Raw genomic sequence first — 25,669 nt, 5'->3', positions numbered from 1 at the left:
ATTGGTCACTGTTGAAGGAAGAATAGGTGGATTCCATTATCCTAGGTTCCTAATGTCAGATTCTGTTGTAAGTACTAATGGAGTGATACTCACACCTCAGTGGTTCAAGAGCCAAATTAGCAATTAATGTTACCCAAAAGAACCACAGTAGTGGGAATTCATGGTTTCATTTACTATTTTATATATATTATTATCACAGGAAAATGACTGTCCTGACCAAGTATTCTACAGTTGGTTAATAACATAGTAAAAGCATCCTGATTAGTTAATAACTTAGATTGGTTAATAATTAAATCACACAGAGCTTTAATATCATGTGCTGCAAAGAGCCTCAGTAGACACATTAAAGAGCCACTTGCAGCTCCTGAGCCTCAGTCTGAGTATCACTGTACCAATTTACATTGCTTTATTTTTGAATGCAGTTTTTTTTGTACATAATTCTACATTTGTAAATTCAACTTTCACGTTAAAGAGATTGCACTACAGTAGTTGTATTAGGTGAATTCAAAAATATGATTTCTTTCGTTTTTTACAGTGCAAATATTTATAATCAAAAATAAATATAAAGTGAGCACTGTACACTTTGCATCGTGTGTTGTAATTGAAATCAGTATATTTGAAAATGTAGAAAACATCCAAAAATATTTAAATAAATGGTATTCTATTATTGTTTAACAGAGCGATTAATCGTAAATAATTTTTTTAATCTCTTGACAGCCCTAATATATATGTGCGCGCGCACACACACACACACCAGATGTTTCTGAATTTTCAAAGTGATTACAGCAGTCCATTCTATACATATTTATACCTTTATTTCTCATAACAGATTTATAGGTACTGGCATCAAAGTCTCTTATGAACAAAGACAAAGGTCTGCTTCTCGATGCTTCAGCACAGATTTGTCCATTGGGCATATGGAACTACTGGAATGTCTTTTCTCTACCGACTCCTGCTCCATTCAACCTCACTATACAGAGGTAATTAAAAATACCTTTGTTAGCCAAGCACCAGGGCAACTGAAATGTTAACTGGAGAGGTTTTCAGAAGGGAAATCCTACACTACTCTTAGAATTTGAAAAGTTAAGATTACTAATTTATTGTATTTTTGTAGTGATTGGGTAACGTTAAGACGTGTCTTAAATTTTAATTGAAAACTTAGATAATGATCAACAGTGTCCTCTTCCCTGCCACCAAAGGATCAAGCCTGTAGAGTTCTCTAATGTTTTGTGTGTGTGAAGCAAAAGGAACTCTGCTTTGAAAATGAGGTTGAAACATTTTAAAGAAAGTGCTGCTTGCCACCCCATCCAATTGGGCAGTGGGCAGGTTTTCTTTGGTGATTGCTCTTGGCCCAACTGCTCATACTCCGATTGAGATGAGTATATGATATTGGATTCATGATGGTGGCCCTAGTTGCTGTCATTCAGGTACTATAGTCCATCTGCTCCCAGCTGCGCCTGTGCTTGTTGATCACTTCCTGTCTGTCTCCTCAAATGTGGTATGTGAGGCTCAGGGCTTTCTGGGCAGTCTCCCCAGTCTGAATCAGAAGTTGTGGTTCTTTATTGGATCTGTGGCTATCAAACAAGCAGCTGAATACTGGATTGGCTGGCAGCTTGGGCCAGATAGCCTGTGCTTTTTCGTGCTCTCTAGTTCTTTTGTTTGTTTTACATCTATTAATTATTTTATTTTTTATTTTCAAGCTGCTAACATTTCTTTCTGAAAAAGGAAATGATACACATCCTCTTTCATGCCTTCAGCTCCATTATAAGCACTCAGATAACAGAGGACCTCAGGTAAGATTGAAAAAAAAAAAAAAAACCCAACCTGACTGCATTGTTGCATTATGCTGTAGCATAATATTTTTTCTCTAATCTTTAAAGGTAACTTTATTAATCTTGATAGTTGCATAGAAAGATGTATATTGCAAGCATCCTTTGTTTTTGTAACTTATTTTTCAGTATTTCATTGAGAATATTGATGTACTTATTTTTGTAGGGTAGTCAAGGAAGACTGAGCTCTGTTCCACAGAAAGCAGAATTACAAATCAAGCTAAGTCCAGTATTTTGTGAACTGGATATCAGTATTGTGGACAGACTAAATTCTTTACTTCAGCCACAGAAACTAACCACAGTGGAGATGATGGCATCTCACATGTACACATCTTACAACAAACACATTAGTTTGGTGAGTGAAATTAATTTGTGTGCGTGCTGGCAGGCCTGGAGCTACCAGGAGGCAAAGGGAACATTTTAAAGGAGCTCAAAATTATTGTCTGGCCAGAATATGTACAAAGCCATCCACTGTAAAGTAGTGGGGCAGTGGCAGATTGAAGAGTCGTCATCCTTTTATATAAATTATAAATATCGACACATTAGCCAAATTTTACTTTTTGAAACTCTTAAAATCCAAGATTTTCCAGGGATCTAACTACCCCCTAGCCTCTTGGAAGGTTGTTGTTTTTTTTAAATGCGGGGGCCCCAAAATACCCATTTGATCTTCCAATAATGGGAATCTAGAAGCAGCCCTGCACTGCTGGTTCAAATTTTATATATAGCTATATAGCTCTGCCGTGAATATTTTATTTTTTTCAATCCTGATTTAAATATAGAAGCTTGACAGTACCTGTTCTAATAGCTTAGCGAAAAAAAAAGTGTGGGTGGTCCAGATTCTCTTATAGTTCATGTACAGTACTGTATGAAATTATATAAAAAAATGCAGCTTTACCTATTATAACCATTATAACAAGTCAGTAAAGTTTGTTTGGTTTTTTTAATGCTGCTTCTCTAGTTTGTTTTTCACCTTGTATTTTCTAGCACAAAGCGTTTACCGAAGTTTTTCTGGATGATTCACGTACACCAGCAAACTGTAGAATTTCTGTGCAAGTCGCTTCACCATCATTAGATCTTTCTGTTCGCTTCCCTATACCTGACCTACGATCAGATCAGGAAAGAGGACCATGGTTTAAAAAATCACTTCAGAAGGAAATCCTTCATCTTGAATTTACAGATATGGAATTCAAGACTGAGTTTATAGGAGGTTCAACTCCAGAACAAGTTAAATTAGAGCTTACCTTCAAAGAGCTAGCTGGTAAGAAGTACGAATGTTATATTAATGCTATACTTTTCAATTGTCAAACAGTCATTTGGTTGACAAAGAGGTCTTGCAACTTTAAATAGAACTTTTGCCCTCTTGAGAATACAACTTTCATTTTGCACTTAGGAGCATTTTAGATGTGTTACTTCAGTTTCCGGTATTTCTATGATAGAACCTCAACCCAAGTCGAAGTATATGTCTTAACATGATACAAAACTGAATCATAATCCCACATAATTAAGCTTGGTGTTTAATGTTTTTAGTTGCATTATATAATTAAGGTTTCTGATTCTAGCTGAAATGTACCATTAAATACAGGCAAAAGCTTACTGAAGTTAAAGTAAAGTCTTTCTGGGTAATACAGTTTGTAGTTGTTGTTAGGACAAAAAGAGATACTTAAAATGTGACTTGTTTTACTGGTGTTGCTAGAGCTCAAGATTGTAAAAGCACTAGCTTCAAAATTGTTAAAATCATGGAGCAGGGTTCTGCTCAGCTATACCTGCAGGCAGACTCCGGCCCCTGTATTTTTGATCTTTCTACAAACTTTTCTCTTATTTAAGGCTTATTTGAAGAAGATAAAACAGAATCTTCAATAAAGTTCTTTCAAGTGTCCAGTGGCATAGATGGAGATATGATATCATCTGACAACTTTGATTGGCCACGGTAAAATATCTTTAATTTTTCATCATAATTCATTTTAAAATCAACACTTTCTCTAATAACTAATATAAACAAACAGTCCGTGAGACCACTACTTTAAACATCAGGCACAAAGTAAGAATTTGTCATTATTGAGCCCTGTAATTGAATAGAACCTAGAGATGAAGAAATCTTATCATGCAGAAATAACACAGATCTTTATTAGTGGATAATATGACTTCTGGATGGAATGAGCCAATTAAACTCCTACACTTTTGGTGGGGAAAAGCTAGGTGAATGGAGAATTATAAGGGAAGACAGCTGGGGGCTGTCTGGGAAAAGGAAGCTGGGTGGTGAGAGAGTCCAAAGATGTTATGTGGGGGTGATGGCTGGTGGAGTTGCCTGGAGGTAATGGGGTAACTGGAGGTGCTAGCGAATGGATGGCTCACTACTCGGATGCATGGAGTATTTTCATCAGAACTCGTATGAGATGGGTAGGTACTGTGGTGCCTGGGGCTGCTGAGGTGCATGAGGTGTGAGTGATGAGGGAGGGAAGAGAGACCCTGATTTAGCAAGCTAGACGGTGAGGGAGCCTGGAGTCAGTATTGAGCCCCTCGCCTTGTGCTGCTGGTACAGTGCTACTGTCTCTTTCTGGCTGGGATTCAGTACAGAGGGCAGTGGGAGTGGGAGGCAGAGAGGCTTGCTTGTCAGCAGGTACCACAGCAGCCCCATGAAGGCACAACTGTATAACTGGACAACAAATAATTGCTGTCTTTCCCTGGCTCAGCTGAACATGTGAGGATCCCGATGAGCTGTGGGAATGCATGATGGCACTGCCAGGTGTGTGATGTTTGGCAGTATGATTGCTTTTAATTTTTGATTTGAGTAAAAGTTTAAACAATTCTTCTATCTGTACACTGTTCATGTTCATTTTACTTTTTCTCCTACCTCTGGATTTATTATACCCTTAAAGTGAAAATCTAACACAAAATTAATTTTTAACTGTTAAGATGCTGGTGCAAAACCAGAAAATTTGAGCTAATACTGAACCTCTTCTTGAGCCTGGATATTGTAGTTCATGTCACATAAAAGGATGTTTAATGTTTGGGAGACCCCTGGTTAGATGTTCATACAATCTATAATATAAAGGCCCAACCTGTGTAGCTACATAAATTAAAGAAGCAATTTCAATCCAAACTCTGAATGTCCTGTTTTTCATTGATTTATGCCAGACAATGTAATGGATTCTCACACTTTTTTTGGATGAAAGTTTACAATGTGATGACTTTCTAGGTACAATAGTACATGTAGGCAATGTAACAATTAATTTGGACATCTAATGTATTAGTTTATACATATTATATGTATTAATGCATTTTCACAGGCTAACTCATAAAAAAGGCACATATACATCTCCAGTGGATATCTACTGTAAAATTTCTCAGCATATATCACTAATAATTTATTTTGCTTGCTTTTTTCAATATCAGGATTGTACTGAAAATAAACCCACTGGCTGTACACTCCATTCTGGAAAGGATCGCAGCTGAAGAAGAAGAGGGTGATGGAAACTTTCAAGAGGAAGAGGAAGGAGGATCTCATTCTCTTAAGGATGTCTGTGATCTTAGAAGACCAGAGCCTTCTCCTTTTTCCTCTCGTAGGGTCATGTTTGAAAACGAAGAGGTAAAACAGAGTCTTACTGTTTACAGAATCATTGTAGATACAAATGAATATTGCCTTTCTGGTTTATATGCAGCTTCTGTTCCAGATAACCCTCAACAATTTGAGATTGTATGTTTTGTTTATTTTCAGATGGTGATGCCTGGTGATGCAGTTGAGATGACCGAGTTTCAGGATAAAGCAATCAGCAATTCTCATTATGTATTGGAACTCATGTTACCAAAAGTTCACTTAACACTGCCAGACAAGAGCTTTTATGAGAAACTTTACAATAGGCGAGTATAAGCATTAGTTTGCTTGGTTAGTATGATCTGTATTTCTGGTCAGTGTATTCATTGGTCATAAGAACAACTAAGTCAGTAGCTACAGCAGTAATTAATTTGTCCTGTAATATTTGTACAGCTCTATAACAATGTAAAGTGCTATATAAATGCTATTCTAAGTTATTATCAGAAGTGCAATGAAGTCTCCTCTCAGGACCCTATTTGAACAGCCAGCCACTCAAAACAGTTTGGCAGATCTTTTCTATTGAGAATAAAATAAATAAGTTTTTGCTTCCACCAAATGAACCTTTGTTTTAAGATCTTACAGTTGCCACAATCTACGTGAATTCCTCTTCAAATTCCGCTTCAAAAATTGTTGAATTAGATTATTTTCCCTTCCCTGTGTGTGTGTGTGTGTGTGTGTGTGTGTGTGTGTGTGTGTGTATATATATATATATATATATATATATATATACACAATATAGTTTTAAATAGGGCTGTTGATTAATCGCAGTTAACTCATACGATTAAATAAAAAAAAACACGATTAATTGCAGTTTTAATCAAACTGTTAAACAATAGAATACCCATTGAAATGTATTAAATATTTTGGATGTTTTTCTATATTTTCATATACATTGTACTCTGTGTTGTAATTGAAATCAAAGTGTATATTATTTTTTATTACACATATTTGCACTGTAAAAATGATAAACAAAAGAAATAGTATTTTTCAGTTCGCCTTATACAAGTACTGTAGTGCAATCTCTTTATCATGAAAGTGCAACTTACAAATGTAGATTTTATTTTTTTTGTTACATAACTGCAGTAAAATGCAAACCTTCAGAGCCTACAAGTCCACTCAATCCTACTTCTTATTCAGCTAATTGCTAAGACAAACAAGTTTGTTTACATTTACAGGAGATAATGCTGCCCGCTTCTTATTTACACCGTCACCAGAAAGTGAGAATAGGCGTTTGCATGGCACTTTTGTAGCGGGCATTGCAAGGTATTTACGTGTCAGATATGCTAAACATTCGTATGACCCTTCATGGTTCGGCCACCATTCCAGAGGACATGCTTTCATACTGATGATGCTCATTAAAAAATATGTGTTAATTAAATTTGTGACTGAACTCCTTGGGGGGAGAATTGTATGCCCCCTGCTCTGTTTTACCTGCATTCTGCCATATATTTCATGTTATAGCAGTCTTGGATGATGACCCAGCACATGTTGTTCATTTTAAGAACACTTTTTGACAAAACGCAAAGGTACCAATGTGAGATTTCTAAAGATAGCTACAGCACTCAACCCAAGGTTTAAGAATGTGAAGTGCCTTCCAAAATCCGAGAGGAACAAGGTGTGGAGCATGCTTTCAGAAGTCTTAAAAGAGCGACACTCCTATGTGGAAACTACAGAACCCGAACCAACAAAAAAGAAAATCAACCTTCTGTTGGTGGCGTCTGACTCAGATAATGAAAATGAACGTGCGTTGGTCTGCACTGCTTTGGATTATTATCGAGCATAACCCGTCATCAGCATGGACACATGTCCCCTGGAATGGTGGTTAAAGCATGAAGGGACATATGACTCTTCAGTGCATCTGGCACATAAATATCTTGTGATGCCGGCTACAACAGTGCCAGGAGAATGCCTGTTCTCACTTTCAGGTGACATAGTAAACAAGAAGCAGGCAGCATTATCTCCTGCAAATGTAAATAAACTTGTTTGTCTGAGCAATTGGCTGAACAAGAAGTAGGACTGAGTGGACTTGCAGGCTCTAAAGTTTTACATGGGTTTATTTTTGAATGCAGGGTTTTTTTAATATTCTACATTTGTAAGTTCAATTTTCATAATAAAGAGATTGCAGTACAATTGTATTAGGTGAATTGAAAAATACTATTTTTTTTCCCCTGTGCAAATAATTGTAATAAAAAATAAATATAAAGTGAGCAATGTACACTTTGTTATTCTGTGTTGTAATTGAAATCAGTATATTTGAAAATGTAGAAAACATCCAAAAATATTTAAATAAATGGTATACTATTATTATTGAACAGTGCGATTAATCACAATTAATTTTTTTTTAATGGCTTGACAGCCCTAGTTTTAATTAAAGCAGATTCGATAAGGCAGAGAAAAAAAATCACTATTTACAATTTTAGCATCAGTAATGTGCAATATAAAAACATACAAAAATCGTCAAGGAAAATTGAACCAGTCTTGAAAGAATAGAGAAGTTGATATAGAAATTGACACTTAAGTACATAGTGAAATAACAAACCGAAATTTTATTAAATTTCTAATCAATATGCAGGTACTTACACTAAATTACTCTAACCTTACCCTTGAAAAATATGAAATCCTGTCCTTTTTTTAGCCTCCGCTATCCCTCAAAAGCCTGACTTTGCTCTCTGCATGACACCTCAGCCATTAGTTAAGCACTCCATGCCCCTTCAGTCCTCTCATAGGACAAGTCTTGGGAAGTCACTTCCACTTCAAGCAAAACTTTAACTCAGATTGCCCAAAAGACTGTCTTAAGCAAAGAAATCTAGAATGTGCATCCTGTGAATTTCTTTAACATCCATGAGGCAACCAGAGTAACTATCTTTGGCATATCCATTGAATTAGCGTATGTAAAGGATTTGTGCTGCACAGTCAAATGCCTGACATGTAATTAATAATAATCAGATTTTTGTAAAAAAATCTAAAGATCAGATTATTAGCATCTCTTTGTCACTAATATATGTTACTGCGATTTGTGCTCTTGAGCTCATCTCATCCTTTTGTAGACTATTTTGTATGAAATCTGTTACAGGACTGTTGCACATTAATTAGCTTTAATTCAAGTGGGAATATAGTCAGATTTTTAATAATGCAACAATAATGTTTTTTTTTTTCTTTCTAGGATCAGCAATGATTTATTATTGTGGGAACCCACAGCTCCATCTCCTGTAGAAACATTTGAGAATATTTCCTATGGTGTTGGACTCTCAGTGGCCAGCCAAATGATCAATACTTTCAGTAAAGACAGCTTTAGTCAATTCAAATCTACAATTCATTATGGTAATGTATTTTATAAATCCTCTCGAACAACAGTGGTACAAGATGGATACAGTTGCCTGAGACTATTAAGTTTATAAAGGGAAGACTTGAAGATATAAAATAAAGTGATTATATATCCCACAAAGAAACGTGTAAATGAATGTTTTGATATGGATAGAATGTTAGACAAAATACTGCTATGAAATTGAATGTTGTTAAAGGTGAAAAACTTGTAATTTTCTTTGATAACTTTTGTATTTGTCACATCAAGTTATTTTGTTGTTGTTTTCTTGTAGATGATGAGAGTGGATCTGAGGAGGAAACTCTACAATATTATTCCACAGTTGATCCAAACTATCGTTCACGCCGGAAGAAAAAGCTTGAATTGCAAAACAAGAACACACAGAGCTCTCTCTCTGTTCTTCTAAATGTTAATCATGGATTAGTGTCAATATTCACAGATGTAAAGGTGAGGTATCAGGAATGGAAAATATTGTGCTGAGTCTTGGGTTTACTTACAGGCATAATGTATCTTGTTATGCTGACAGGAGCTCTTGGTGCTATCTGTTGTATTATTGCTTTATTAGCAGTTTTGTTGTACAAACAGCACATATGACTCCACAAGTAGTCATAAGAGTGTCTTTCAGATAGAGTATCACTTTCTTAACGATATGGTTAAGGGTTCATCTGACTGTGATTCTATGTTTAAACATTTTTGATTACTTCATATTTAATGTTAGGAAAATTAAATACAAGGAGAGGAGAGCTGTATGGTAGCAAGTGGCACGTTATATTACACTGTCCTAAGCAACAATAATTCCACAAGCAGCGATATGTTTCTTGATTCTTTCATCAGCAGGATGGTGGGAATATTCTGGAAGGCAAGCGTGGTGAATTCTGGTTTGAGTTCAACGGTGGTTCGTTATTCTGTGTGACTAAATATGAAGGTTTTGAAGACAAACATTACATCTGTCTTCATTCTAGCAGTCTCAGTTTATATCATCAAGGTAGGAACTTAAAATGTCAATGGATGTAAATTTGAGTAAAGATTAATTAACCGTTAAATATAGTCTCTTTGGGGCAGGGACAGTCGTTTTATTCTATGTACAGCATTTAGCATAATGGGGTTCTGGTCCATGACTAGGGTCCCTAGGCACTATAGTAATACAAATAATAAATAACAGTAATTAATATGTTTGCTTCAGGATCTGTCTAGCTTAAAATGACCTCTGCAACTGCTGGCCTGCAAAACTCTCAAATCTGCAGAAACTCTCTCTTTTTCAAAAAGTGTCATTCTCATTTGTTAATTTCCATGTAATTCCAAAATGGTACGATTCTGTGTGCACTCCTTGAAATCCTAATGTAGGTTTTAGGTCCTTTCCTGACTGGCTAAATTGCAGTCAGCCAGTAAAATATTTTAAAGGGACCAAATAGTCTTCATGGATGACAGCTCCATTGTAGCCAAGGAGGAGAGAGTGGGACCTGTCAGTTTTAAGGTTTCCTGCTCATATAACTTCAAATGAGCGGCAATGGGGTTAGGGAATTTCAGTGTGAGGCCTTCTATTAAGTTGGGGGGATGACATACATCTGGCACCGTCTCTCATGATCTTTACCAACCTCCCAATCACTAAATTCTAGGGACAGAGGATGTACAACAGCAGAAGCTTTCCTATCACTCATGTCTGAGCTCTTGTTTCTGTTTTTGCTAATAGTATGGCAAACTTAATTGCTGGTAATTAGCTGGAAACTTAAAATGATCTTATCACCAGGTAAGGGTAGACAGATTTCCAATGGTTTTACCTAAATCACAAACATCTCTGCTGCACCGGATAACCATAGCTACAATCTCCATACAGGTGTGGTGGATGGAGTTGTCCCTCCATCTGAAATACGACTGCCTACCACAACGCGTCCACATTGGTTAGAACCTACCATTTATTTTTCCGAAGAAGATGGTCTCAGTAGGACTTCTTCAGATGGTGTGGGAGTGGACTGTTTAAGTATGCTGTCTGTTGCAGTGAAAATCCAGTCAAATAAATCGGAGAGCAACACAAAGGTTTGTGTTTCCAACTTTAAGCTTTCGTGCATTGTCTAGATTATTTCAGACACCTAATTTACATGAAAGCATTTACAAGAATTCAAACTTCCTTCTAAAGGTCATAGATAAACACAAATAACTACAAACTTTGAACCATGTCCATTTTTAAACTACTAGTTTCATAACTATTGAAATCTGAATGCTTTACTAGACTTTAAAACTACTTTAATATTACTTATGGTTATGTCTGTTATTTACCAACATAACAGCGTAATTCTTCATGTGCTTCCTTGTGCTGATCACTATTGCTTTTATCTAAAGGATCTGTATTTTTTGGCCAGTTAGTCTTCTTGCCCATTCTTTGCTCTGTTTTACCTCTGCTATGCATTTGTGGAGGCGATTCTCCCACCTCAGGCAGGGATAAATACAAAGAGCTATAAGCTTAGTGTTCAGTTCATTGACAGCTTTGCCTGGTAGGGAAATATTGCATCTTTTACCCTAAAGAGCAGCCTTTGCCTGCCTACTTCCAGTCTCACTGTCTGCATTGGTAGGAGTTCATTTGGCTTTGGCTCCTGCATTCATTGGTATGGGCAGAAGATGAGAGCTCTGGCTCTGCTTTGCTCCCCCCCACCCAGAATCCAACAGTTCTTAGGTTACGTCTATACTACCCATCGGATCGGCGGGTAGTGATCGATCGATCGGGGATCGATTTATTGTGTCTAGTGTAGACGTGATAAATTGATCCCCAATCGCTCTGCCGTCGACTCCGGAACTCCACCACGGTGAGAGGCGGAAGCAGAGTCGACGGGGGAGCGGCGGCCGTCGATCCCACGCCGCGAGGATGCGAAGTAAGTGATTCCAAGTCGATCTAAGATACGTCGACTTCAGCTACGCTGTTCTCGTAGCTGAAGTTGCGTATCTTAGATCGATTTCCCCCGCTCCCCAGTGTAGACCAGGCCTTATAGTGGCACACAGGTGGGATGGAAAAAAGAGGGAGTCTCCAGTGGCAGCCAACTTCAGACCATCACAAGGGCTCAACAGCTCAATGGCTTCAAGCTTTGCCAGGACCTTGGCAACCTCCAACACAGGGACACCAATAGACCTGTAGTTCCCATTCTTCATGGACCCCAGAATGATGCAACAGATCATTGTGCACCTTCCTAATGCCCTTTAGCCACTGCCTCTAACTACAGGACATCTCCACTAGCCACCATTGATCTTCATCAGCTGGGGTAGGTGCCTTTCCTTAGTGATATCCACCACAACCAAGCCATATTTCTGGAAGTGCTACAGTGGCTTCTGACAGGGATAGGGGGTCTCCCTCTTCCAGCTGCAACTGGGCTCTGCTTGGAAAAGGCAAGCCATAAGATAGAGTTTAAGGCCAGAAGGGACCACAAGCTCAACTAATCTGATTGTGACATTCCACGGGGTACAATCTGGACTGCTGGACAGGTGTGTCTTCTCAATACTCCAGCCTGGAGTGCCTTTTACACTCTTTGCTGTGAGAACCACCACTCCTAGCCAGTTCACACACAGCTTCTAGCATGCAAAATCACTCCCAGCTATATTACATAAATGCTCTGGCCAGCCACTCATGAATTACATACAGGGTGACAGCAGCAAATTCCCAGTCCCAGACCTTCCTCCAGAAATGTATGTCTTGTACTGCCCAGCATCCACTGGACAATGCAAGTTTCTATAAAGTCTGTCATTTCATCAATGGAAAATGATATGCACAGTCTCTGTTAACTCTTCAATCCAAACACACACTGGTTTAGATAAAACAATAAAGCAAGTTTATTAACTGCAGAAAGATTTTAAGCGATTACAAGTAATAAGGCATAGAAGTCAGAATTGGTTACAAAGAAAATAAAAAGATAAGACGCAAACTAATACCTAACTTAACACGCTAAGTGAACTTAAAAGCAAAAAGGTTTTTTTTCACCAAAGGCTTACAGCAGTCTGGCTGGATTGCTTCAGCCAGGACCTTCCCCTCCCCTAGTTCAATGATGGTTCCTTTGTCTTTCAAATGTTGTAGCTGTCGTGAGTATAGATGAAGGGCGAGAGGTAATTTGTGTTGTGTGTGTCCTCCATTCTTATACCATTCTCCCCTCTTTGAGGATTATCTCCCGCTCAGGTTCAGGCAACAGCCACTCGGTTTACACTGGAACCCCCAGTTCTATGATCAGTATGCAAAGTTCTTGCTTACACTCTTCCTCCTGCTGAAGAATGGCCATTTAACTAGGTGATGATCTATAATATAGTTCATCTGGTTATGCTGATACACTGGAGCCCCAGCCAGGTATCTTTTGTCTTTGAAAAACTGGTTTTGGCTTGCTTCTCTTAAACTTGGAACATGTTACAGTTCTGTTATACAGTAGAATCTTCTAACTTTACATATAATGTTAATACACATATTTTACCAGGACAGTAATGTTCAGTATATTATGAGTTTCCAAATGATACCTCACAAGGCATACTCTGTACAAAATTTATCATAGTCTTGTAAAAATGGTGAACATGAGGTACAGCCGGTCGCACTGACCTCCCGTATATCACAAGCCACCAAAACCACCCAGTACCCGCACACTAAAACTAAAAACCAAAATTAGACCAAAGTATTACAGCTCTCAGGAGACTAAACTATTATGTGCCACAGGAAGACAATAAGTAGGACCAAGGTGCACCAATGTCCAAGGACTCTATGATAGCAGTGAGTTGATTACCCAGATGATCCCATTAAGTGACCCACACTCTACACTGCAGTGGAAAGAGAAAACCCTCCAAGGTCACTGCCAATCTGACATGTAGTGAAAATTCCTTCCCAACCCCACATATGGCAGTCAGTTAGACTCTGAGCAAGAGCCAGCCAGCTAGGCTCCCGAGAGAGAGAACAAGAATGCTTAGTGCCCCCTCAGAGCACAAACACAGAATATGTTGGTGGAAAAAGAGAATCCCATCCAGACCCACTTCAGGCAACCACCTGAAACCCTGAGGCATGAGATTTTAGGAACATAAGACATAAAGCCCCCCCCCCCGCCCGCCCATCACAAGCAACCCTGTCATATAGTCCCATTCATAAATTTGTCCAGCTGTCTCTGAAAACTACATTAACTAATTGTTTGCCCCCACAACTCCTATTTGGAGGCTGTTCCAGAACCTCACTCTGATTGTTAGAAACCCTCTTCTAATTTCCAGCCTGAATTTGTTCATAACCAGTTTATATCCATTTCTTCTTGTGCCAAGATTGTCCTTTAGTTTAAATAGCTCTTCACACTCCCTGGTGTTTACTGCTCCCACCCCTTCTCCAATGTATTTATAGAAAACAATCATATCCCTTTTCAGCCTTCATTTTGCTAGGCTAAACAAGCCAAGCCCTTTTTGTCCCCTCTCGTTAGATAGGTGTTCCATTCCTCTGATCATCATAGTAGCTCTTCTCTGCACCTGTTGTAAATTGAATTAATCTTTCTTGAACATGGGTAGCCAAAATTGTACACCGTATTCCAAATGAGATCTTACCAGTGCCTTATAAAATGACATTAATACTTTATTTCTACTGGAAATGCCTCTCCTGATAAGTCTTAGGATAGTATTTGTTTTTTTTCATAGCCAAATTGATCCTTCATAAGGTCTCACTGTCTGTAACTTTTGTGTCATACGCATCTTTGGACTTTTAAAGATTTGTGGCATAGACCATAGGATGCAGTACTATAGTGAGATGATGTTTGTGGATTGTAGAATAGAAAGCCAAACTGAACACTTAATTGTCTCTCTCTAAGTATTTTTGAGAACAAGCTCTTTGATGAAGCAGTGCACAAGGGAGTTCTTTTTTGAAGCAAAAGACAGAAAGACTCTACGATCAACAAAGCAGAAGAGGAAGGACTGCAGAACATTATTTAAAAAAAAAAAAAGTCAGTCAGTCACTTTGTGGCTTCTCCTCTTAGAATGGCTGCCAGATTCCACCCTAGATGTGGTTGCATGTCAGTTGTTTTTGAGTGATCCCTGTGAATATAATCTGTAAAGTGCCTTGGGATACTTCAGGGCAAAAGATGCTACGTGTACTTACAGATAGGTGGTTATATTAGAAAAATCTATTCCTTTTAAATAATATTGTGTGTTTTGTTTGTTCATTACAGTGTAGCTTCTTGGCCTATTTTAGTCTTCACATTACTGTTTAGAACAGCACCCCTGAATGATAGTGGTTTGATATTCATAAAATATTATTTTACAAAAAGGGTTAGACTGTGTTAACCATGATTTCAATGACATAACTATTGATGCATAGTGTTTATCTTCTTGAAATAGTATCTTTCTGAATTCAGACTTAGGACCCAATCACGCCCCCCTTGAAGGTGGTGGGAGTTCTGCTGTTGACTTAAATGGGAACAAGATAAAACCCACAGTTCAGAGTTCCAAATCTCTAAACATATACACTAATTTAATGTACACTAATTTGCATAACTTTTCTATGCAGGAATTTCTAGTTGCTGTTGGGCTGAGAGGAGCCACTCTCCAGCACAGAGTATTGCCTTCAGGTCTAAGTTGGCATGAACAGGTCAGGTTAATGTAATTTTCTTGATTTCATGCTTAATTTCAGTTTTACTACTGATTGTTTTAAAGATTGAACTGATCCTTCATGAAAAATCTTTGTCCTTTGGCTTTGTGTTTGACTCAATATCACTATCTTACTGTGTTCTCAGAAGCGTTATTGCTGTCCTTTGACATTCTTTCCCCTCTTGCCTCCAGAGCATTGCTAGAGTTTGATCTTGTTGTGAAATCCTTATGTGTCATTATTTCCCATCTCATTTGCAACAATTATTTGGTCCTGCCATGAGGACAGGGGACTGGACTCGATGACCTCTCGAGGTCCCTTCCAGTCCTAGAATCTATGAATCTATGAATTCCCCCTACTATGATCATTCTGAATCCTACCCTTTCAACTTCAGGAAATCCAGAATGTTGACCTCAAACTGCTCTCTCACTATTAGCTAAAATATCTCAACACACCAATGCTTGATTATGTTCACCACTTTCATGTCCATCTCTGAATCCTATAATATAAATAATTCTCAACTGAAAAAAAAAAAGGCTATTAAGGGACTCTCTCCACTTCAGATCTGCAACCCTATAACTGTCTTCATTTCCATCTGCTCATTTAATTTCTTAAATCACTTCTCTCCTATCTCTTTCCCACAACTAGCTTGAATAGTAGTAGTTGGAATAAAAAACTTTGGAACAAGAGTGAATGACTGATTAAATATAAGCCTGTAATTCCAGACTGCAGTAGAATAAAAGGCTATATTGAGATGTGTGAATATAGAGATTCAGGATATAGCACACATGACTAGAGAGAAAATTCCTGAGTACACAGAACTGAGGTAGGAGCCTTATCTGGAACACCTTTGGGTAGAATCTTTTTATAAAAAGGATAGCAATAAACTAGAGGGCAAGAGCTGCAAAGAAAATGATGGAATGAGGGAGGTTTGAAGATACGTAACTTTTGTAGCTTAAATTAAGGGAGAGAACAAATACTTGAAAGGAATAAATGTAGAGGAGTAAACTCAAATAGTATTACAAGAAATGTTGACCTTTCAACTAAAGATGGGCAAGATTAGATAAGAGAGAAAATTTCCCTAATAGTAAAAACTTGTCAGGAGTGGTGGTTCAGACCAAATTACTGGGGGGGAAAATAGACTTTAGGGAATAACGTAGATTACTAAGTGGGGATATGGTAGAGATCTATAAAATCATGAATGATGTGGAGAAAGTGAATAAGGAAGTATTATTTACCCCTTCACATAACACAAGAACCAGTGGTCACCCAATGAAATTAATAGGTAGCAGGTTTAAAACAAACAAAAAGAAGTACTTCTACACAGTATGCACAGTCAACTTGTGGAAGTCATTGCCAGGGGCTGTTGACAGCCAAAACTATAACTGGATTCAAAAAGAATTATGTAAAATCATGGAGGAATGACTATTAGCCAAGATGGTCAGGGACGCAACCCCATCCTCTGGGTGTCCCTAAGCCTCTGGCTGCCAGACGCTGGGACTGAACGACAGGGGATGGATCACTTGATTGCCTTGTTCTGTTGAATACCTTTGAAGCATCTGGCATTGGCCACTGTTGGAAGACGGGTTACTAGACTAGATGGACCATTAGTCTGATCCAGTGTGGCCATTCTTAAGTTCTTACATCCTTATGTAGGAACTAACATGAACTTCTGTAGTTGTTGGGTTGGATTAAAAGGTTTCCATTTCTACTGTCTAATTCTCAACAGTTTGGGGGTTTCCTTCTCACACGTTCTGCCCTTTTTACATAGAACACTCTCCCTTCCTTTCAACTACTGAGTAAATGCCCCCTTAATATTTTGAGTTTTTCCCCTTCACTTTCTCTCTCTCAAACATTTTGTTATAGTATGTATTAAGGATTATCTCTTTTAAAAATCCATGTTGTTTACTAAAATAGCATATATTGAAAGATCATAATTGTATTTTTGTGATTGTAGATTTTATATTTTTTGAATATTTCTGATGAGCCTGTTTTGGGATATAATCCTCCAGCTTCCATTACAACTTTTCATATACACCTCTGGAGTTGTGCTCTTGATTACAGGTAAATAAAATTAATGTGTGTTTGTCTCCTTATGGTACTATAACTGTTTAGTTAGATACTCTTTAGGAATACTCCAGTTTACATATCAGAATGCATATTTGTCCAGGCTTGTTTTGAAGAAAATTTTATAACTAAAAATAGTTCTGTTGATCAACCTTTAAGATTGCTTTGTTGCATTTCTAAATATGTAGGATGTATTAAAAAAATTTTCTCCTTTTTTGTTGTTAGGCCTTTGTTTTTGCCAACCAGATCTCTACTTACTGTTGAAACTTTCAGCATTTCCAGTAACGTTGCACTGGATAAGTCCTCTTCTACTCTCAGGTATAAATTAGAGTGTTCATAAAATATGGAAGCTCACATAACCATTGTAGCCTTTATTTCTTCTTCGAGTGCTTGCTCATGTCCATTCCATGTTAGGTGGTATGGCACACCACATGCACAGTTGCTGGAGATTTTTCCTTCAATGGTATCCATCGGGCTGGCTCTAGTGCCCTTTGGACTTGGTGCTTACAGTTCCCGCCCAGGTCCTCACCTCCCTCGATCAGTGGAGGGGACCTCTGGTTGGTAGGCTTGGGATTCCCTTTGTCAAACCCTATGCCTCAGAATCCCTAATCTTGGATACATCCAAGCTAGGTTGGGGGGCTCACTTGAGCACCTCAGGAATCAAGGTCTGTGGTCCCAGGAGGAACTCGCCTTATATATAAATGTCAGAGAGCTCAGTGGAGTCCACCTAGCATGTTTTTATCCCAGATTGCAGGCAAGGTTATGCAAGTCCTTACGGACAACATGACAGCCATGTTTTACATCAACAAGCAGGGAGGGGCATGTTCTTCCCCCTGTGTCAAGAGGCCATTTGATTATGGGAATTCTGCGTAAAGCACTCAATCTCACCTTCCAGGAGCTCAGAAAAATCTGGCAGATGACCTCAGCAGATCTTTCTCCTCTCACCATGAGTGGTCCCTTCATCCCCGTATAGTCAGGACCATCTTCCGGCAGCAGGTGACTCCCCTCAGAGACCTGTTTGCAACCAGGCAAAACAGGAAGTGTCAGTAGTTTTGATCTCTATGCAGGCACAGCCCGGGCTTGCTCACAGATGCCTGCTTCCCGGGCAAAGCACCTGTTGTATGCGTTTTCCCCCTATTCCTCTCATGCACAGTCTTACTCAAAGTCAAGCACGACAGAAAGAAGGTTATTCTTGTGACCCTAGCATGGCCATGCCAGCACTGGTTCGAAATGTTATTGGACCTGTCAGTAGTGACCCCAATGCCGCTTCCTCCCCTTTAGACCTGATCTTGCATGATAATGTCTGATTGCTCTACCCGAACCTCAAGGCCCTCCACCTGGAAGCTCCAGGGTTAAACCCAGCAGAGCTGGCCTGTCTGGAGCAAATCTGCCAGGTATTGTTAGGTAGTAGGAAACCATCTACTAGAGTGACTTACCTCGCCAAGTGGAAGCATTTCTCCGTGTGGTCGTCCCAGTGAGGCATCTCACCTTCTAGGTCACCTCTCCAGTTTGTGCTGGAGTATCTGCTTCATCTGAAACATCAGGGCCTACTCATCTCATCAGTTAAGGTACATCTAGCGGCCATCACAATCTTCCAACCTCCGGTGGATGGTAGGTCATTTTTTTCCTCACAAAATGTCCATTCACTTCCTCAGGGGCTTAGAGAGACTATACCTGCAGATTCGTGAACCCATTTCCCCCATGGGACCTAAACCTGGTCCTGTCAAGATTCACAGGCCCTCCCTTTGAGCTATTGGCATCATTCTCCTTGTCGTACCTCTCCTGGAAGGTCGCCTTCCTGGTAGTGATTATCAGGAGGGTCTCAGAGATCAGGGCCCTTACGTCAGAACCCTGTATATAGTGTTCTTTAAGGACAAGGTTCAACTTCACCATGCTTTCCTTCTGAAGGTATTGCAGTTTCACAGTAATCAGGCTATCTTTCTGCCAGTATTCTTCCCGAAACCGTACAAGAATAAGGAGGAGCAGCATCTCCACACGTTGGACGTTAGGCATGCCCTGGCCTTATATATAGAAAAGACCAAACTGTTCCGTACATCCATGCAGTTCTTTGTGGCAATAGCAGACAGAATGAAAGGTCTGCCAGTTTGGGCCCAAAGAATTTCATCCTGGATCACTTCCTGCATTCGCTTGTGCTATGAGCAGGTGGGTGCGCCATCTCCTGCCATCTGCACTGTCCACTTGACGAGAGCTCAAACTTCGTCAGCGGCGTTTCTGGCTCAGGTACCAATCCAGGTATTTGCAGAGCGGCGACCTGGTCATTGGTACATATTTTTTCTTCCCACAACGCCATCACCCAGCAGGCTAGAGATGATTCCGGGTTTGGTAGAGCAGTGTTGCAATCCTCATATCCACGAACTCTGAGCCGACCTCTCTTTAAGGTACTGCTTGGGAGTCACCTAACGTGGAATGGATACAAGCAAGCACTTGAAGAAAAAGCGGTTACTAACCTTTCTGTGAGTGTTTTTCTTCGAGATGTGTTGCTCATATCCGTTCCACAACCCACCCTCCTCCCCCTCTTTCGGAGTTAGCCAGTGAGAAGGAACTGAGAAGGTGCAGAGCTGGCCAGGCCCTTTATACCGGCACATGCATGTGCAGCACCAGAGGGTACTAGAGCCTGCCCAACAGATACCACTGAGGGAAAAATTTCCATCAATTGTGCACGCCGCCCAACATGGAACGGACATGAGCAACACATCTTAAAGAACAACAGTTACAGAAAGGTTAGTAACCATTTTTTCTGTCTTTTATGGAGAAAATATTCTCCTTGAGTGGAGAATTACATCTATTCCAGACTATGTAGTATACTTTGCCTGGATATAATCCCTGGGTTTGCTTAAATCCATTGTTCTTGAGTGGATTGTTTGTCCCACTGCTAATTGTTGTTTTGATACCTTTAAATATGCTTGAAAAATATTGTAAAATCAGATGTTTGTGTGTGGGCTGCTGAGCACGATGGCATCTTCAGATCTCTAGAACAAGGATTTGTTTTGGTCAGGTGGGATAGCAGATAAAGAAATACAAAATGGTTATAGGTCATCCTAAATTAACATTGTTATTCCCCTATTTTTACTTGAGTATTGGTTCTTTAGTATTTTTATTGGATTTAAAGCCTGTTCCTATTGTGGTATCCTTTTAAATGGTCTTGTAATAGTGCTGTATTCTGGAAATAAATGTTATGTTGTTAAAAATATTTTAAACCTCTGCCATAATATGATAAAGGAACGATTAGCCTAGCTGTACTGCCTTCCAAGGAATCTACTCATTATTCCCAGAAGGATCTAGGACAGCGGTCCCCAAACTTTTGAGGGTCGTTCCCTCCCCCCCACACCTTACCCCTGTCTGTGCCCGGACGGAAGCAGGGCCCCTGCTCAGGGGGGAGTTGGGTTGCGGGACTGACGTGAACAGAGGCAGAGGGGCTGAGGCTGGAGCCGCAGCGGGGGGGTGAGCCTGGGGGCGGGAGTGGGGCTGTGGTGGGGGCCAGCAGCCGGGTACGGCTCTGCCCCTGGCCTCAGCCCCAGGCCGGGAACAGAGCCACAGCCAGTGGCCAAGGCTGGGGGCTGGCGCGGGGCTGGGAGCAGAGCTGCATGAGGCTGGGGACAGGGCCAGCCCCACAGTTTGGGGACCTCTGATCTAGGGAGACTACATGTAGCCCTGGATAATTTACAACCTCACAAAAGGTTAAACTGATGATAGTAAAAATTTAAATTATTTTATTCTCCAGTAATCCTCTCCATGCCCTTACAGCCAGATGAAAGGATAATTATTAAAAACTGTTACAATGGAGAGTAAAAACTTTAGGATTTAAATATGTTCTGGCTTTTTACATAATGTCATATAATTTACTTTGAGTGTGAAGTGCACAGTTTTTTAACCAGGCATTTTTGTTTCCCATTTTTCTCCTGTAGAATAATCTTGGATGAGGCTGCTTTGCATTTGTCTGACAAGTGCAACGCTGTTACAGTGAATCTGCAGAGAGGTAAGGGTGTTTTAGAAGCAATGGTAACTATATGCTAACCTTATAAATATAGCCTTCAGAATTTAAAGAAATCTACAGAAATATTAAAAACAGTCCAATAGGCTACTGGAGAAGAGAGCTGGGTTTATAGTTAGACTTGAGTGTGTAATGTAGTATAGCAGAAAAATGTGACCAGTTTAGTTTTAAACTGTATGTGCAGGGTCATGTCACAGAGCAAGGAAATAAAAGTTCTTTTCTATATGGCTCTAGCAGGTTCTCTTGGAGCATTTGGGTGGCCCATTCTATGGAACCTGGTTCAATACAGAAATAAAACCCCCTCCGTCCACACACTCCTAGTTGTCACCTACCACTCCACACTGGAACCCATATGGGGTATCATCAAACAACTAAAATCCATACTCAAAGGGGACCCCATCCTGAAAGAAATCTTTCCGGAACCCCCTCTTCTGGCCTTCAAACAGCCCCCCAGCCTCTCCAAGCTCATTATCAGAAGCAAGCTTTCCACAGACAAGGGGACACCAACTTAAAGCGGCATCAGACCCTACAAGTACACATGCAAAACCTACAGACATATCTCCATTGCTACAATGATCAGCATCCCCCCACAACATACCTTTCAAGATCCATGGCTTCTATGCGTGGTATACCTCATCCAGTGCACTAAATGCCCCAATAACAATTATATGGGTGAAACTAGACAATTACTACAATCTCAAATGAACTTACACAGGAAAATGATAAAAGACAGAAATACCCTATCACCTGTGGGTGAAATTTTTTCTCAAAGCGATCACTTTCTATCTGACCTATCAGTCCTCATCCTGCACAACATATTCAAAAGTCAAGCCTGGCAGCTTAAATTCATAACTTTGCTAGACACTAAAAGTCATGGTCTTAATCAAGACACTGGCTTTATGGCTTATTACAGCAATCTATAACCCACTAACCCCTTTTTTGTCTAATGACTACACGGGTGTTAACTGGCCACTGCACCTTGAATGGTCTCTTACAATATATGCTAACCACTTCTGCTAAATTATCTGTTCAATCTTGCATTTAGCTGTGACACTCTTAGTACCTTTCCCCGGCTGAAAGAAGAGCTCTGTGTAACTTGAAAGCTTGTCTCTCTCACCAACAGAAGTTGGTTCAATAAAAAATATTACACCTCCACCTTGTCTCTCAAATATCCTAAGACCAACATAGCTACAACACTATGTACATCTAAGCATAAATGTGAAACTCTCTGTTAAAGTAAGGCAATGTAGTGGAAGATACACATGTGCATGAACATGCGTATGTAAAAAAAGAAGTGCCAGAATTCCCCAGACCCAGCTTCCCACTCCAGAAAGAGAGATGGCAGCTGAGTAACCTGGGCAGAACAAGAGAGATACCTCTTGTCCCTCCAGATCTGGCTTCCTGCTCCAGAAGGAGAGATGGTGACTTGGTAACATGGGCGTCCCTGTTAACTGTGATACCGTCTCTCCTTTCAGAGCAGGCCCAGAAGCAGAAGAGTTGTGAGCAGATGGTGTCCTTGCCTCCTTCACCTCTTCCACTTTGGGCCCATTCTGGAAGGAGATGTGGCAGCTCAGTAACCTGGGCCACCCAAGTTACTGAGCCACCATCTCTCCTTCTGGAGCAGGGATCCAGAAGTATTCTTACTTTTCTCTATTTGTTGCTTTTTTTCTGTCCTCCCATCCCCCAATATTAATGCTGATATTTACCCAGAAAACTGAAGTTAAAATTTTCTGCTGATTTTCACCTATTTTTTTTTTTTAATTTTTGTAATAAACATCAATAAATTCACAGGAAATTTTAAACAAAATGAAAAGCAGAAATGAAGAGCCTTGCTTATGGGTTAAGGTATTTAAAGGGCTGTTTCTGAGGAAGTGGTTAGGGCACTAGCCTAGAACTGATAGGCCGGTTCAGCTCCAAGAAGGATCTATCCGTTCACTGTTTTATGCCACCTGTTGGCACCCTACTCCATAACGCACGGGCGGGGGCCAGGATCGGGCAGGGAGTGCAGTATTCTACTTGATTCTTAGCTGGCAGAGTAATCCTTGTTTTGGCCCCATCTGGCCAAGAACTGGGGAAATGGAAAGGTGGCTTAAAGCCACCATTCTCCTCTTCTCTCAGCTGCACCACGTTTAAACTAGAAACAGCTGAGGATTGAGCCCAGAGAGCTCCTCTGATGTAAGGCAACATAGAAGTATAAAGTGTGTTGACAAGACCAAAATTAACAAAATTTAGTTCATTATGCTTCTTAACAGAGATTAATAATTGGTGATTTAAAAAAATAAAATAAAACAGAATTTAAGATGACATTTGATGTTGGGCAGTGTTTAAAATATTCATTTTAACTTTCAGATTATATTCGTGTTATGGATATGGGACTCTTGGAACTGACCATAACAGCAGTAAAACCTGGTTCTGATGGGGAGAGAGTAAGTAGTTAAAATAAAAAGAATAAAATAATAATGTTAAACCTAAATGATAAAAATACATATTTTGCATTTGGATTTTAAAACATTTTGAAAAGCTTAAATCGCATTTAGGATCAAATCCTACTTAACAGTTTAAAAACATCCCTTCTCTCATCATCAGATTGTGAGATTTCAGGTTCCAAAGTAATTTATAAATTATTGCTGTTTCTAAAGCTTTTATATTGAATGATCAGACAACTAAGTAATCTAGTTAACAATAAATCTGTGTATATTATTCATATGGAACGTTAAATTGATCTTGGATAGATTTCTGTCATTATCTGTTATTGCTTCCTAGATTAAGCCACGCTTTGAGCTACACAGTTCCAGTGATGTAATCCATATCCGAACATGCTCAGACTCTTGTGCTGCGCTAATGAATCTTATACAGTATATTGCGAGTTATGGTGATTTGCATCCACCTAGCAAGACGGAGATTAAACCTGGAGTCGTCAAGCGGAAAACCAAGGTATGAAATGGCAAAGTAATACTTACTCACATAACACTACCACCATCACATTTCCTAATCAGACACATTAGCTGTGCTTTCCACAATAATAATCATAGTAATAATAATGAATATATACTTTTTATAGAGTTTCTCCCACAAATACTTAACTTATTGAGTGGGCTTACTGTCTCTGAAGCAGTTCTCACAGTAATTGCTTTTGGCAATAATTTTTCCTTTCCTCTTGGCACTCGTAACATTTAAGCTCAACAGTACAAAATCCTTTAAATACCATCCTGATACACTTAATTCTCATTTTGAAGACCAGATTCTAGGACATATATATATGCCTGTCCACCTATGGCTATTTCAAACACTGCAACACCTAGGCATTTCTCAAATACAGTGTGTATTCACACTCAAGAGTGATGTTACAGACCTTCAAAACGTTTGCTAAAAACTTTTTGCCTGGGTAATCTAGAGTATAGTCCCAGTTTAATGTTTATTTTAAAATGCAATTATCTTCCACACTCTGGTTTTACACTGGAATACCAAACCATGAAAGCAAAAATCATATTCATAAATACTTGTTAAGCACAGTGCTTCAGTTTCTTTATAATTGTAACTTTATATAGTTCTTCTGTTTGTAGGCAGATGCCTCTAGCCGACCATCTTCCCAAGGACTAGTCCTTGCTGAAGCAGAACAACAGATTTTACGGGATTTGATGAGTGATGCTATGGAGGAAATTGAGACCCATCAAGCTGCTTCCCCCATTAGGCCACAATCTAACGGTAGAAGAAGCCTAGAATCACATTTAACACTTCAAATTTTTATATCAGATTTCAGTCTTAATGCCAATATTGCAGAAATGGCAACTTAAGGTTAAATTCAGACATGTGTAATGGAGTAAGAGCAGGTAGTTAGAACAGTAGGCAACAAATTTAACTCTTTGGGACTTAGTGCATTAGGGGTCTGGGCAGACATAAAGGGATAAGACATACTAAATCAAGTAGGAAACCAGGAGCTCATTCATAGCAGTCGAGGCAGTCCAGGAGGATGGCGTAGTAGTCTACAGTATCAAAGGAAAAACTTAGATTCAAGAGAGTCATCTAGGGAGAAACCATTAGGAGAAAGAACAAGGTAATTGATTATGTAAGAGGACTGATTTTTTTTTTTTTTTTTTTTTTTTTTGCCATGGTAAGAACTAAATACCATTTTGAAATTGGTTAAGAATATTGTATTGTAAGATGTGATGGGAAAGATGAGAAGCTATGTTCTCAAGTCTGTTGCTAAGGAATGGAAGATTAGACATTGCTGTCATGTCAAGAATTATTTGATTATGAGATCTTCAGTTTTTATGTAGTA

General features: G+C 39.3%; 1 protein-coding gene across 1 annotated transcript in view; it reads left to right on the top strand.

Moving 5' to 3' along the window:
* Nucleotides 1-25,669, top strand: part of ATG2B (autophagy related 2B) — a 73,090-nt gene that overhangs the window by 25,750 nt on the left and 21,671 nt on the right. Inside the window, exons 12-29 of the mRNA XM_024219350.3 lie at nucleotides 830-980; nucleotides 1,701-1,793; nucleotides 1,996-2,184; nucleotides 2,814-3,087; nucleotides 3,654-3,756; nucleotides 5,223-5,415; nucleotides 5,545-5,687; nucleotides 8,585-8,742; nucleotides 9,018-9,190; nucleotides 9,578-9,728; nucleotides 10,578-10,777; nucleotides 15,234-15,314; nucleotides 17,269-17,375; nucleotides 17,604-17,696; nucleotides 21,305-21,375; nucleotides 23,740-23,816; nucleotides 24,154-24,324; nucleotides 24,954-25,095. Of these exons, the coding sequence (XP_024075118.1) occupies nucleotides 830-980; nucleotides 1,701-1,793; nucleotides 1,996-2,184; nucleotides 2,814-3,087; nucleotides 3,654-3,756; nucleotides 5,223-5,415; nucleotides 5,545-5,687; nucleotides 8,585-8,742; nucleotides 9,018-9,190; nucleotides 9,578-9,728; nucleotides 10,578-10,777; nucleotides 15,234-15,314; nucleotides 17,269-17,375; nucleotides 17,604-17,696; nucleotides 21,305-21,375; nucleotides 23,740-23,816; nucleotides 24,154-24,324; nucleotides 24,954-25,095 (2,570 nt within the window). The remainder of the gene's footprint in view (nucleotides 1-829; nucleotides 981-1,700; nucleotides 1,794-1,995; nucleotides 2,185-2,813; nucleotides 3,088-3,653; nucleotides 3,757-5,222; nucleotides 5,416-5,544; nucleotides 5,688-8,584; nucleotides 8,743-9,017; nucleotides 9,191-9,577; nucleotides 9,729-10,577; nucleotides 10,778-15,233; nucleotides 15,315-17,268; nucleotides 17,376-17,603; nucleotides 17,697-21,304; nucleotides 21,376-23,739; nucleotides 23,817-24,153; nucleotides 24,325-24,953; nucleotides 25,096-25,669) is intronic.

Source organism: Terrapene carolina, unplaced genomic scaffold (assembly GCF_002925995.2).
Source record: "Terrapene carolina triunguis isolate 2854851 unplaced genomic scaffold, T_m_triunguis-2.0 Scaffold96, whole genome shotgun sequence".
Classification (NCBI taxonomy): Eukaryota; Metazoa; Chordata; order Testudines; family Emydidae; genus Terrapene; species Terrapene triunguis.
This window is presented reverse-complemented; position numbering and strand designations above follow the sequence as displayed.